Source organism: Pholcus phalangioides, unplaced genomic scaffold (genome assembly GCF_987345545.1).
Source record: "Pholcus phalangioides strain wild (caught in Gottingen) unplaced genomic scaffold, Ppha-v1.0 ptg000005l_1, whole genome shotgun sequence".
Taxonomy (NCBI): Eukaryota; Metazoa; Arthropoda; class Arachnida; order Araneae; family Pholcidae; genus Pholcus; species Pholcus phalangioides.
Window position 1 is genome coordinate 6,262,469 of NW_028301598.1, and position 14,440 is coordinate 6,276,908.

Sequence of the window (14,440 nt, forward strand, 5' to 3'; positions counted from 1 at the left end):
GTAGTTTCTACTGCCCCCCCCCCAGAACATTCAATCATCCTCCTGGGCGTTAATACCCACTTTGGGAATCACTAGTTTAAGCCATGTCGTTAAATACTACCTTCAGGGGTGAGACAAAATTTTCTGATTTTATTATGCTACATCTTGTAACATGGAAAATGTAAAAGAAAACGTTATGTAGGACCGTTTTTCTTGAGCAAAAATACCATGCTTGGCTATTAAGAAATTTGGCTGATGCCAAAATATTTTTTGTTATTAATCCCTTGACGTAGCATATTGTTTTATCAAGGTTTCATGCAGGGACGGTTTGAGCTTACTTGCTGCCTGGGTGCGAAGTCTTGTATGCCATCCTTGAAGGAAACCCTGATGGGTGGCTGAAAGAGCTTCAGTCTAGGAGACCTTGAGATAAACCTGATTTTTTTTCAGAAGAAACGTCCCGCTTTTGCAGCCGATTTTTCTGCTTTTTCATTCAAAATTATTTTACCATTCTTAGTGATGCCAGATAACTTGATCGTCAAAACAGCACTTATATTGATGAGCAATCATCACTTATCCTGCAAAGATGGTGTATAACGAGGTAAATTTTATTAAGAAATTTATTTAAAAGTGTTTCTCTGGTACTCCAGGGACTGTTAAAGTGAGTAGCCAAATTTTTCCTTTGCTTTAATTTGACTGTTCTGGAAAAAATACTATGACGGAACCAAAATACACACTTGCCCCCTTGTGATAGAGTACAGAGGCGGCTCTTGATCCATGCAACCCACTGCATCTGAACAGGGCACAGCTCAGGAGGGGTGTTAAAAATCTGAGTAAAAAAAATTAACTAAAAAGTAAAAGAAAATGATTTCTGTCTATTCTGGAAGGGGGCGCCAAATCCAAGATAATAAAAAGGGGTTTTTTTCCCCATAAAAAAAAAGTTTTTGTTAGGATGTATTGCAATATGTTGTGCGGGAGTTGTATGGCCCAAAGAATGGTTAGGCAGACAGGACTTATTTATCTTTTGCGTGCTATAAATTAATTGTAGAAGGGTCCCCTGAAAAATCTGGCTTGGGGCCCAATAAAGGATGTAGGGGTTATGGGGGAAGGAAATAGGCAGGAGGCGCAAAAATAAGTCCAGCATGGGCGGAGATTTCGTCTCGTGCCACCCCCGATATATTGCATTCTTAGTAGTAGGCTCTGTCTGTTCCCTCGTCTTTTGGCATTGTTGTGGCGGGTACATGTGATGTTATGTGAATTTTTTTGCTTTGTGAAATTTCGAAAATTTTTGGAGTCTTAACTATAGTCTATTCTGCTACCCCCATGGTTTTATTGCACATCAAGCATTTTCAACCCTTTACTCCCGAGCACCACATTGCTCCCTGAATCTCACAGAGTGCTTGATGCTCGTTTCTGAGCACTGGCATTTATCATGCTCCAGAGCACTTGGTCAACGTTCCAATTAAAGGCCTTGTACAAATTGCATTCAAGGATTGAAATCATGATTTCATGAATTCATATGGCAAACTTGCCATGTAAACTCCCTGCCATAACTTGCTCATTTTATTGATGATGGGTACAGGCAGTGCTCATGACTAGGAAAGGGTGAAAGACCTGCTGGAAATAGATAATTCATGAAGTAAGGTAACAAGAGCTTTCTGGGACAAATGTAATTCCACAGACAAGTAAGAGGTGAACTTCGGTTGAATGAATGATTTGGTTAACGAGCAAGATTTTTTGCGCTCAGTTTATTTAGTTTCACTTTCTCATAACTAAGCCGATGGTTTTTTTATTTTTGCCCATACACATGCATTGTGATTTCAAGTAATATTCTCCTCGACAGTTGCTGGTCAGTGTGTCTCACTTGCAAAATGAACATATGCGACCATATTAACATAATTTTGGTGCCAATCAGAATTACTGGAGTTCAATCAGTTAATCAGAAAATTAATTCTGATGCTTGGTGCTAAAATTCAGCTTAAAGCTTGGCCGTTTTTCATGTCCACCTCTGAATCTTTTACCAGATGTACCTACACTTCACTTTTTGAAGTTCTTTTAAACCATTTCATGTAAAATGAAAGATTCAGCTAATAGAAAATTCATTGCAAGAATCTCAACATCAAACTGAACGGTGGACATAGTTTCCCAACCTTTTTTGTCTCATCGCCCCCTTCTTCAGAAATTTTTTCTCCCATGGCCCTCCTAACGCAATCTAGTCCATAGGATCCTATGTTATACCCGTAGCTTCTACCGCCCCCCCCCCCCCGGAACATTCCATTGCACCCAAGGGGACGCTAACGCCCACGTTGGGAATCACTGTTCTAGGAGCTTGACTTTTCTATCTGTATGTATCAGACACCGAAATTAGCTGACCAAAAGCGCAAGTGGATGGGGCACCTACGAACTCGACTGGGTTGTGCCAACACCAGCTTTAGATTGTTGTGTGTGTGTGCTTACATTAGTGTAGAATAAAAGGATCTTTAATATCTCCCCCCATCTTCCTATAAATTCTCATTTATCTTGTATCTGTTCAGTCAGTTTTTGTTTTTTATAGCATTCCTCTATGTTTTTTTAAAACTTGTCTCTAAATTTTGGGCATATTTGGAAAAAATAGTTTTCCACAGAAACTTATGAGGAAATCGTGTTTTGGCTAATGGACGTTATTGCTGAATGAATCATCTTCATTAGCCGAGAGAGGTATCACTGTAATTCTATTATATGCAACACTAAAAAATTACTGTTGTTCCTATTCGGTCGATTCCTGTTAACCAATTACTTTTATAGTGAAAATCTAATTTTAACGGAAACTTTTCCAATCCCCAAAATAATTCTTCATAGAAACAATGCAAAAATCTAGAATTCTTTTATAACGAAATTTTGTTATAACAAAGTGATTCCTCCGGTCTCTTGGAGTGCGTTGTAATGGGATTTGACTGTATATATTAACCTCCTAAACTGCTTCCTCATGATGAACTTAATAGGCTGCTAAATAACTTAATTATGATTTGTGATATAAGAAGGCAATTTTTCTCTTGAATCAGTCTATTTTGCGTAGTTAAAAAAATCTCTAGTCTTATTTCGAAATTATGGAATTTTGGGGGGGGGGGAACATTTTCTATTTTAGAACTTTTTCCCTTGGTTCGTTTATATTATAGGGTCCTGATGATGACATCTTGAGTGCTATTTACTGTATCAAGGAATATTTATTCTTGAAACCGAAAATGTTTATTTCCCTTTAATCAAGTGAAATGCACTTCTATGTATTGAGGCATTGTATCCATGTTTATGATAACCTCTGCTTTGCTGATGATGCATTGTGTGTGTTCAATATCACATTTATTGCTGTATTTCATTGATAGGTAAAGTCTTCAGTTTTTCCTTCCCGAATCTTCAAGGATATAAGCCTTTTCCCAGAATCTTCAAGGATATAAGCCTTTTCTTGAATCTTCAAGGATATAAGCCTTTTCTTGAATCTTCAAGGATATAAGTCTTTCCTATCAAAGTAAGTGTATTTTGAGTTGCATTCTATTCATTACTTAACTCTGTATTGACACAAATTCTGAGACATTTCTACTGTACCTAAAGTCATCGTGATATTTTTTTTTTCACGAAAGAGTTTTTGTTATTTTTAAAATTGAAGATAACTTTAAATTGCTTTTTCTCAGTTTAACAGGGCTTGGTTCCTTTTATATAAAAGCCGTCCAATTGGACATATGCTTCTAGAATCAATGGTTTGTCAGTAAAATGCCATGTGTCCCATATATAGTAGTATATAAATAAAGTGAAACACAATGGAAAATATAATCAATATACAAAAACAACATAAATATGTTAACCTTAAATATATAGCAATACAATATTAATGTACATAAAACCAAAACAAAAATAGATGGGAATTCAAATATATTACCGCACTATAGCTCATTCATTCTTAATATGGTAGCATCTTTGATAAAATGGCTGATAGACCTTTTTCATGGTGATATTCTTGTTCACCAAGTGAAAACCATCCGTTATGTATGTATTTTCATGTCGGAATTTCATTGTTGTTCACAGACACCACTTATAAAACACCTTTTTAACACTTTGCATGGTAATATCTCCAAAATTGAACAAATAGAGCCAATAGAACATTTTCATGGGGATGTTCGTATTCAGCCTTGAAAACCATTCAGAATCGTATTTTCATGTCTGGCACACTTTCAGTGTTATCCATAGATATCACTCCTGAAGCATTTTTTTTTCACACTTTACATAGTAATATTATAGTCTGGCCTGAAAAGTGTACGGCTGTTGACATCTATAAGCGTTGTTGCCGAATCATGCATGGTGATGGTAAAAGCTAGTTGTTTATGGTCGGTGAGTGAAACGATAAGGAGGTCTGGACCTCCGTCTAGTGTAACTTGTTTCTCTTTCGGTAGACAAGCGGTTGAGTTTTTTGCTAAGAGAAGCTGTGTCTCGACTCTCATGGCACTTATTTGTGTCAGAGGGGGAGGAATTATCGAGATTAACGTTGTTGACATTTTAGCTGTGGTGTCCCCGTGGGTTATGCCATGGCATAATGCTATTACTTAACCAGATATTCATCTCGTCCATATTCCTTTGTGGAACTTCTAATGCATTGGTGGTATAACTGCAATTGTTGTACATGTCTTTACTGACTTCTATAATTTTGTCTGCAATTTTTGCTAATGTATCTAAGCTGACTGATAGGATGGTCTGTGCCCTGTTGGCATACGCTGGAACCATAGAGTAAGAAAATTGTCACTTACAGATTTGCCAGCCAAATCTCTCATTTCCCTTAATAGGTTATATCTCAAAAACAAGAGCCAATAAAACATTAATAAATAAATTTCATAATCATTTTCAAAAGTTAAAAACTCTTGCCATTCTTTTGCGAAATGGAATCCCCCCCCCTTAATTTGAAAGCCTTTGGTATATGGGGGCGGGGGTTAAACAAGGTTTCCATGTGGGAGAGCTCCTGCGGCATTGGCTATTTTTAATTTTTTGAGGTGTTTTCTAAAAGTTTTTATGACATGCCAGTGCATTATGCCATGTCGGTTCTAAGTGTCTATTCGCCTAAGGTGTATTGTTTTGTTCTACTTGCCTGTTGCTTAATTGATTTTCATTTGACTTTTTTTTTTGCAGCTGTACATATTGTAATTAAGGCATGGATTCCGCAGAAGTTATTCTCCCTCCCTGTATGTTACCCCAACTGTCAAGTTCTGAAACACAATCCACTTCAAAAAGAGCTTGCCCATGGGGAAAAGTTTCAACAGCTGAATCTGTCTCTCTTAACGAAGTGATGAGTGAACAGCTGGCTAAAGTGCTGCAGAAAGAAGAGGAGATCGCTGTCGTTGCAGAGACGAAAAGGTAATGTTTTTATTACTAGCTGATAATTTCTGTTGATTGTAGAGTGTTTTAACAACACTGGAGTTTAGAGAAGTTTTACTGAAATTTTTCAAAAGGAGTATAATTTTTTTTATATAACGTGATCTTTATATATTCCCAAGAGATCTGTATGATCTGTCTAGGGAATTTGTTAGTGTTAGTAGAGATACTTATATATGCCCAATCAGGGTTCGAATCCAGACCTGCACAGTCAGGGGCTAGCTTTCTAACCACTTGGCTGCCAGGTGACAAAAGGATAAAAAATCTAAGTAAATAATAATAATAATCCACAAAGAGAACAGTTATTCTGTGATGGTACATTCCATTGTAACTGGTCAGACTTTTGTGACTCATTCAATGAATAAGATTTTCTCAGGCTGTGGGAGGGGACATCTTGACTTTCAGCATCGGCTCAATGTCTCCCCAACTCCAGTGGTCGACATCACCAGAAGACACTAGACAAAACAAATTGCAATGAACAGAATATAATTGAAACCATCATAGCCAGCCCTGATAGACAGATTCATAGGAAAATGCTACCACTTTTTGACCAGCTCGGTCTTTCTGAACTCTACAATTTTTTGATTCAGTTTATTGTAATCAGTTTCAGCTAATGTCTATTGTTGATGACAACCACTGATAGTGGAGAGACATTGAGTCGCGATACTTAACTTCACAAGTCTGAAAAAAATCATATTTAACATTTTATTATGCTGAAATTCACATTTGAACAAATGAAATTTTCAAATAAATTTATTTAGATACCCAGAACCATGTTATGAACCAGACCTGGTATCATCATCGCCTGATTCAGACACTTGTGATGATTTACTACTGGCTCAGATGTTGCAGCTAGAATTCGACAAGGAGCATGATGGTATACTTAAGCAGGAAGAAATGAAGTTCAATGGCTCGTCCAAAGGTACTTTATGATATGAGAATTCTTATTGTTCAGCTACATTCTTTATTAACATGACTTTTCTTTGCATGTGAAACTTAAGCTGCAAAAATTTCTTTGAAACTTTTTTGTACACATCACGATTGTAAATATTAACAGTATCTAAAATAAGTATTACTTTTTTTTAAGCATTTTGGAGTGTGACAACTCTTGTCAGACGTCGCATTCACTTCTCAAGACACATTGAAACAATGGTTGAACTATTTCAGCAATTGGTCTAGTGCAACCACAAAAATCACGCATCTGTCATTTTTCATTTCTAATTCAAAGTTAAATGACAGCACTGTGCAGTTGTGTAGTCATAGCGATGAACTCGCATTGCAAGGACCCGGGTTTGAATTCCAGCAGTAGCAGTGGTGGTTAGCTGGAATTTAGTTTTCTGTGGTTTCTAACTTTGAGGCGTGAATGCGAACTAATCTTCTTGTCAAGTCTTTTTACAGAGAGTGATAGACCTACAACGGTACAAATTTTTAGTCATTATACTTCACTCACATTGTGAAATATAGGTGACAGCCCCAAAATTTCACACGCAACACTCGATACACATTCAGAGTGTTAGGTGTATGTGCATTCTTTCAGCACAACCCATTCTGTAGTAAATCGCTCTTGACGATAGACTGGAGTTGTGCTCAGTTTGAAAGAAAGAAGAGAAAGCACTTTGAACACGTAATGCTTTTGGCATGCAGGAACTCATTAGAAGTTATTTTGAGGAATGCTAACGGAGTGTGTATAGTTTTGCGTAGAGGCTTGAAACTAGAGACATAACCTATATTGTAATCAATCAATGATTCCATCGCACAAGCTGAGTTTTTCAATGGAACAGATCTAAATTTAATTTATTGTTATTTGGCTCTTTTGGTACAGTGAAACCTAAGATAGACACTGAGATGGAAACCAGTTTTGAATGGAATCAAAAGATAGTCCCATCGAGATGATTGGTACTTTGATGCGCATCTTTATAAAATGTAAATTTGCCTAAAACAGAATATTATTTTGGTTTCTTGGCATTCCATTTCATACAGGTTTAATTGTAGCAGTAATTCATAAACAGATTCTACACATCACTATTAGAGATGGAATGAATATTCATCCTATTCTGTCCTTTTGCCGAATATTTGGTTTGGTTGAGCAATGCTGAGGTATTCGGCTGAATATCCATGTAAATCTAAGCACAACAAACTAATTAAATAAAACTATATTAATTTTTCTCCCATAATTAAAATGAATGAATTTAATGAATTTTCCCATTAATTGAAAATTTACTGATTGTATGTTATTGTGTGGTGCATACCTGTCCCTTTCTGTGAAAGAGGTCGTGTTAGGATGAATTTCTAGTATAAGTAAGACATGAAACTGAAAATAAAATCCTACTGTAATGTGTAAGTGAGCATGAATTACACAAGTTTGCTAACTGAAGGATGTACCTATACAAGATACGTATTGAGCTACTGAAGAACATCTAAAAAGAAAAATTGTAAAAAGTTGTAAATTTTATGATGCATTACTAGTTGAAAGTAAATAATGGTTGACATTTTCTTAATTAGATGTAAAATTGCAACAAGTGTTGAACAGATTCTGTAAGTAATATTAAAATACAATAACCCCTGTATCATCATTAAATTTGATTGAAAGATTTTTATTGCCACAATATTGACAATCTTTTCAATGTTTATTTAAATAATAAATTGTATAATTAAAATTCACTACTAATCATTTGAAAAATTACCAATGATTCTTTTCAATTAAGAATATCAATTTTTTATTGAATTTTAAGAAAATTGATATTCGGCCACCAAATATTTGGTATTTGGCCAAATCACCATTCATCCCATCCCCAATCACTATGATAAGATACCACAGAACAAAACCCTCACATCATATATTTAATTATTTTACCATGCTGATTTAGGTAAAGGGCGACAAAAAATTTCTTTATCTTCCTTGTAAAAACCTAGTTTCACTGGTAATATTAAATGATATATTCTAAGCATATCATGACAGAAGAAGCATGCACAGTGTCGAGGTTAAAGAAAGTGATGACTTGATATTAATCAATCTCCCTAAATTTTTCCTGTTCCTTTCCCTCCTCAAATAAACTAAATCTTATATTGTATCCGTAGCTATTAACACTTCTGCTCCTATCCTGCCTGTTTCCTTTCCAGTATCTCTGGGGGAAGACATTATAATGTTAATAAACACCGACATTAATTTCAATCAACAAACTTAAAACCCTATAGTTCTCTGAATCTACAGCTGAACTTGGTTAATCAAAGTGAAAAAAAGTTTAAATCATCTAAAAATTCACATAGGATTAATAATAATCAATCTCGGCTATTATATTATTCTGCTGTTCTGGAATTGGCAACACTGTAGAATTTATTGACCATGACGTGCGAATGCGAGCTGGATTTTTGAAACTGGGCATTTGAAGAAAAAAAAATCTTTCCTGACAGTTCTTCAACAGGATACTTTCATAACATAATCATTGGCTATTATGCATAGTTACCAACCATTTTTGGAAGTTTAATTCATTTTTCCACATTTACCCGTGATTATGTGTAATCCCCAACTCATATTGGTAAATATGATAAATTGTCAATAAATTATTTGACTCACCAGAAGTTTTGCTCAAATTTCGAGATTTTTGGTATAACTGTATTCGTTGAAACGGGACACGACTGTATATGTTTCAGAGTGAAAAAAAAGTGATTCCTGAAACCTGAAAAAGAGGAAAAAAGGGTGAATTTTCTAAACCATCAGAGAATGCTGGAAATGATGCCGAAAAGGAAGACAGATGGTAACCCTACATTAGAGGTCATACATGCAACTCTGAACACACACACATTCAGGCATGCAGATTCATTAGAAATTCTGCAGAGGAGTCTGAGTTGCATGTATGGTTAAGTAGTAGTATATGGGTCTAATATTTTATTCAAACCTATGTGAATATTGTTATTATTTGTGGTGTGCATGATGAATTTTAAATAAATTATAATTAAATTTTCAAGTTTTCGATGATCATTTGTCACATCTTTGAGGGTCATAGGTTGAAAAACGCTGCTCCTAGATTTCATTCATTATACTCGAGTATTTATCATGTAGAAGTTATAATGAATACCAGATATTGTGATTGTTTTTCATGTTCCCATGTAAGCTCAACTATATACAATCACTAAATAAGTCAAATTTTTTTCTTCCTGCAGTTTCTGTATCATTCGACAATTATCGGAGATTGCCAAAATCATCGTTCTCTGAGGATGATGATAGTAATGATGATGAGTTGTTGGAATTGCAGGAAAAAAAACACTGGAACAACTTTGAAGAAGCTGAGAAAACACTTCAGGCCGTTGGTAAAAGTGGTGTGTCGAGACAAGGAAACATAACAACCACAAAGCATGATATTGTGATGTGTGGAAGGCGCAATGCCAGCAAGTTGATGGAGGTAAAATAAATACCTACTTATTAAAATTGCCATTTTTTAAAATAAAAAGTTGGTAGTTCTTTGAATTTTAATATAGGTGATAATGGTTTTAATAGCTTTTCTTAAATTTATAGTTTCCACCGAGCATTGATACTGGTGACAGCTTTGACATGAACTTATCAAACAAAGTCTATAACAAGCTGAAGGTACATTCTAGAGCAGAAGATCGTCGAGGAAATAAAGTTCATGACAAAAAAGAAAAAGCTACGGCTGTGAGTATATTTATTCCTTAATATAAATTATTTAGTCACTTAACCAACGATTGAAATATTCCAATGATATTAATATTATGCTATACATGATGCCATTTCTGTTCAAAATCTGTATTTATGTTTCTGATTGTCACTCTGTGTGTTTCAATACAAATCTACAATTTTCAACTAATTTTAATAAAATTTTGTATATATAGTGGTACCTCAGCTAAAAACATTTTTGTTGATATGGATGCATGTGCTGGCCTAACACAGCTACGTTGTGAACGGGAATTTTGCATAGATCATCATCAGAATTACTGTCACTTGAACCTGATCAATTCCGTCTTGGAATCACTTTTTTGGATATATCATCATCACTTCTCTTGATGTTTATGGAACATTTTATTGATCTTCTATTACACATGAAATGTTTCATGTTAAATAATAGGTTAAGCTAAGAGAAAATGCATTGAAAAAGACCTAGACTTGGATGTGTCCAGTTCCCAGTGCAAAATGCTCGACAACAAACTGTACTGTCCACAACAGCACATTTTCTTGAAACAGAACACAGCTCATTAGATTAGCATTAAGGTTAACCTCTAAACAACGATTTCGGAATAACGATCACTTTTGGAACAAAAAATTATGCATTAACACATAAGAAAAATAACCCTGAAGATTCGCTTTGAAGGAGTTTTTCCTACTTGAAGCCCTTCGAACATAAAAATGAGTATAATTACTTTCCTATGTCAGTGGTTTTCAAAATGTAGTCCACATACCCCAGAGGTTTCTCAAGTACACTGCTCAAAACAATTAGGGGAGCACATGGTTTTAACAAAATTACGCAAAGATGTATACTGATAAGTAACATAAAATGAATCATCCATAATTTAAAGCCTAGCAGGAAACGGAAGAAGAAAACTTCATATGCAAATCAAAGTTCATGACGTCAAAAACCAGAAAAAGGGGATAAGGGCAGAAATCGGGATGTTGCAGAAACGTCTGTTTTACTGCCGTAACTGTGAAATTCGACTGCACAGTATTTTTTTTTTGAGACAAGGTGACTTGAGGATGTCTCAACAACGTGATTTACCGGAATCCATGGCATGGCGTGTTATAGGCAGACTGGAATCCGGGCAAACACAACATAGTGTCGTGGACGCTGTTGGAGTCGCCAGAGGTGTTGTTGCAAAGCTGTGGAATCGATTCCAAGAAACAGGAAATGTTAGACGTCGACCAGGGCAAGGTCGGCCACGCGCCACTACAGCAACTGATGACCGGTATATACGGTTAACAGCCCGTCGAAACAGAACATAGAATGCTACGCAGCTGCAAAGATGGTTGCTCTTGGCAACAGGACGAAGGGTGTTCAGCCAAACAGTACGTAATCGGCTTCATGAGAGAGGGCTCTATGCACGTAGGCCAATGGTCTGCATTCCGTTGACCCCACGCCACCGTGCGGCCCGAAGAAGATGGGCTGCTGAACATCGAGATTGGGAGCAACATGATTGGAGCCAAGTGCTGTTTACAGACGAGTCCCGATTCTGTCTGGAGTGTGACACCCGACGTGTTCTGGTATGGAGGGACAGGGGCACTAGAAATAACCCCACATTCGTTCGTGAAAGGTCACAATACAGATGAGCTGGTTGGATGGTATGGGGTGGAATCAGCATAGGCGGACGTACGGACCTGCATATCATTCGGAATGGCACTTTGACGGCCCGAAGGTATGCAGACGAGATACTGCGACCTCATGTCATCCCTTAAGCTGGAGCCATTGGAGATTCCTTTGTTTTCCAGGATGATAATGCCGGACCGCATAGAGCTCGTCTGGAGGAGAACATGCTTGAAGCTGAAACAATACAACGTATGGAATGGCCAGCGTGCTCTCCTGACCTGAATCCAATCGAGCATGTTTGGGACATGCTCGGACGACGCATTGCTGCGCGACCAAGGCCGCCTGTTACTGTCCGAGACTTGCAGATTGCACTTCTTGAGGAGTGGAACAGTATTCCCCAAAGTCTGATCGATAACCTTATCGCATCCATGGCAAACAGGTGCAGCAGTCTTAGCTGTTCGAGGAGACCACACGCCCTATTAAAACTCATGCATCATGTCTAAACAGTACTTTTTTTTTATCTTTTACATGTAACCAAATTGTTGCCCTAAATCATCTTTTCATGTTTTTTCCATATTTTCAAAGAATTAAAGCTTAATTCCAAATTTTTTTACGTCTTTTTTCTGTATTGCGCATTGATACGTTAAAGGTAGTTGTTTGGAGGTTTCACCGTCATACACTCACACAACACGTTCCGACATGTATGAATTCATTAGAAATCCTGTAGAGGAAGGTGAATGTAGGATTAAATTAATTTTGCTTCTTAACTGTTTTACAAAATGTATCTTTAAATTTTTGGCATTAACTGGAACAAATTAGTTTTCTATAGAAACCTATGAGAAATTGCGTTTTGGCTAACAAACATGATTTCGGAACAAATTGCCTTTATTAGTCAAGGTATGGGTAATATTGATAATTTATACTGTATACTTAACAGAACATGACACTCTAGGCTAATTAATTTTTAAGCTTTCGACGTGTGAAAATTTCTCCAAAAGCTGTCAAACCATTTATTTATCTATTCGTGACGGAACATAGAAGGCAAATCACACAAAAAAATGGGAGAGGGTGGCATGAATTTCAGGGCTTTCTTGACTGACTATTTTTGATTACAAGTGTGTTATATTGATTAAAGTGCATGTATTTTTTTCTTAGTCTACAACTGCCATTTAAGTCTAAATACTTGTTTGAAATTTCAGGAAAAAGCAGTTGATGTAAAAACACGTCTAATTCTTTATAAGCTGGTGAATGGAGGAGTATTTGAAGCTGTTAATGGGTGTATAAGTACTGGCAAGGAGGCTGGGGTCTATCACGCAAGTGGATTGTAAGTTGCTTTCACAGTTTTGTTTGACTTCAACTGCTTTCAACGGGCTATTCATGTTCCATTACAATGCATCAAATATAAATGCTTCATTATTTTTTATAATTAGAACTAAAGTAAAGTTTTTAAAACGGAAGATCAACATCAAATTCTTTTAATTTCCTCTCCAGCTCTGAAAGTTCAAACAACCAGCAAGAATATGCTCTGAAAATTTTCAAGACCACGCTAAATGAATTTCAAAACAGGGACCAGTACATCAAGGATGATTACAGATTCCGCTATCGGTTCAGCCATCAAAATCCCAGGAAGGTAATTCACATGTGGGCTGAGAAAGAGATGAGAAACCTGATGAGGTATGCTGCAAATCAATCTTCCAAACTTATTTATCTCATTGCTACCTCCTCCACTTTTATTTCCGCTAATCTCTTGCAGGTGTGGCAGTTGAATGGAGTGGTGAAGTTTTTTACTGTGTCTGTAAAGCCCTTTGTCATTGGCTCATATTTTTCAACTGATAATTAAATTCGGTTTGTTCTGTTAAGGGGGAAAAACAAACTCTCGAAAAACAGAAATTCAAAATTTGGCAGATGAAGATTTTGAATTATATTTCTTCCTCATAGAGTTTTGGTCAGGGAAATGATCAAGCAGATAGGAACCCCCTGAGGCCTACCATCTTCTAATGCAAACATGCTCAACTCATGACCCGTGAGCTAAATGTGGCCCGTGACCTCAAACCTTAATTTGTAAAAATGAACTAAGTGACATATTTCCCAGATTAAGTGACCCACAGCATATTTACAATTAACCTAAGTGACCGGGGGTGCTGTTGCAGAGCACTCAGGTGACCTGCTGGACATTTTCACTTCAATTGAGTGGTCCGTGACACATTTCCAGATCATTTAATCAGGGCCGGAACTGGTTTGGGGGGGGGGGGGAGGAGAGACAAAGATGGCAACTGCTTCAAATGACACTTTTTTTGGGGGGGGGGGGTGACAAATTCTAGGAAAAAATGAAAATACTGTGATCTAATTCTGCAGTAGTGGGTTTGGCAAAATCATGTCTGCCTCTCTCATAAAAATCCTAGCTATCGCCCTGACTAAAGTGGTCTGCAGCACATTTACAAATCACTTAAGCAGCATCTTTCAAGATCATTTACGCATCTGCAACAAGTTATCAAACCAATAACTTAGACCAACTTAAACAGGATTGCACCATGATGTTTAGCTTTGACAAAAGCATGGCCACTCATTTTGGTTCGAACAACCCATGGTTCTCTTATGAGTTGAATGGTGTCACTATCCTGGATGCAACTAGAGTCACCGATTTAGGAATTCTCGACCAGCGGCTTAGGGTTTCTGAACATTGTTCAGCGGTGGTCAAAAAATTGAATAGAATGCTTGGTCTCATTTTCAAAAATGTCTCTTCGCGTTCTCCTAAAGTCCTTCCGTTTTTCTGAGGCTTAGTTCGTCCTGGACTGGAGTATGCTTTAAGGTTTTAGAGACCA

The 14,440-nt window shown here is 36.8% G+C and overlaps 1 protein-coding gene across 10 annotated transcripts in view; it reads left to right on the forward strand.

The window, feature by feature from the left end:
* LOC149085791 (serine/threonine-protein kinase RIO3) overlaps positions 1–14,440 on the forward strand; it is a 38,715-nt gene that overhangs the window by 2,215 nt on the left and 22,060 nt on the right. For 6 of the 10 annotated variants that reach the window (XM_089232194.1, XM_089232198.1, XM_089232191.1 and 3 more), the window contains 7 exons: positions 3,336–3,478; positions 5,125–5,349; positions 6,129–6,289; positions 9,529–9,767; positions 9,881–10,018; positions 12,818–12,942; positions 13,110–13,292. In XM_089232194.1, coding sequence (XP_089088320.1) covers positions 5,147–5,349; positions 6,129–6,289; positions 9,529–9,767; positions 9,881–10,018; positions 12,818–12,942; positions 13,110–13,292 — 1,049 coding nt within the window. In that variant the 5' untranslated portion in view covers positions 3,336–3,478; positions 5,125–5,146. The remainder of the gene's footprint in view (positions 1–3,335; positions 3,479–5,124; positions 5,350–6,128; positions 6,290–9,528; positions 9,768–9,880; positions 10,019–12,817; positions 12,943–13,109; positions 13,293–14,440) is intronic. The other 4 variants (XM_089232197.1, XM_089232200.1, XM_089232193.1 and 1 more) reach the window with 2 other exon arrangements.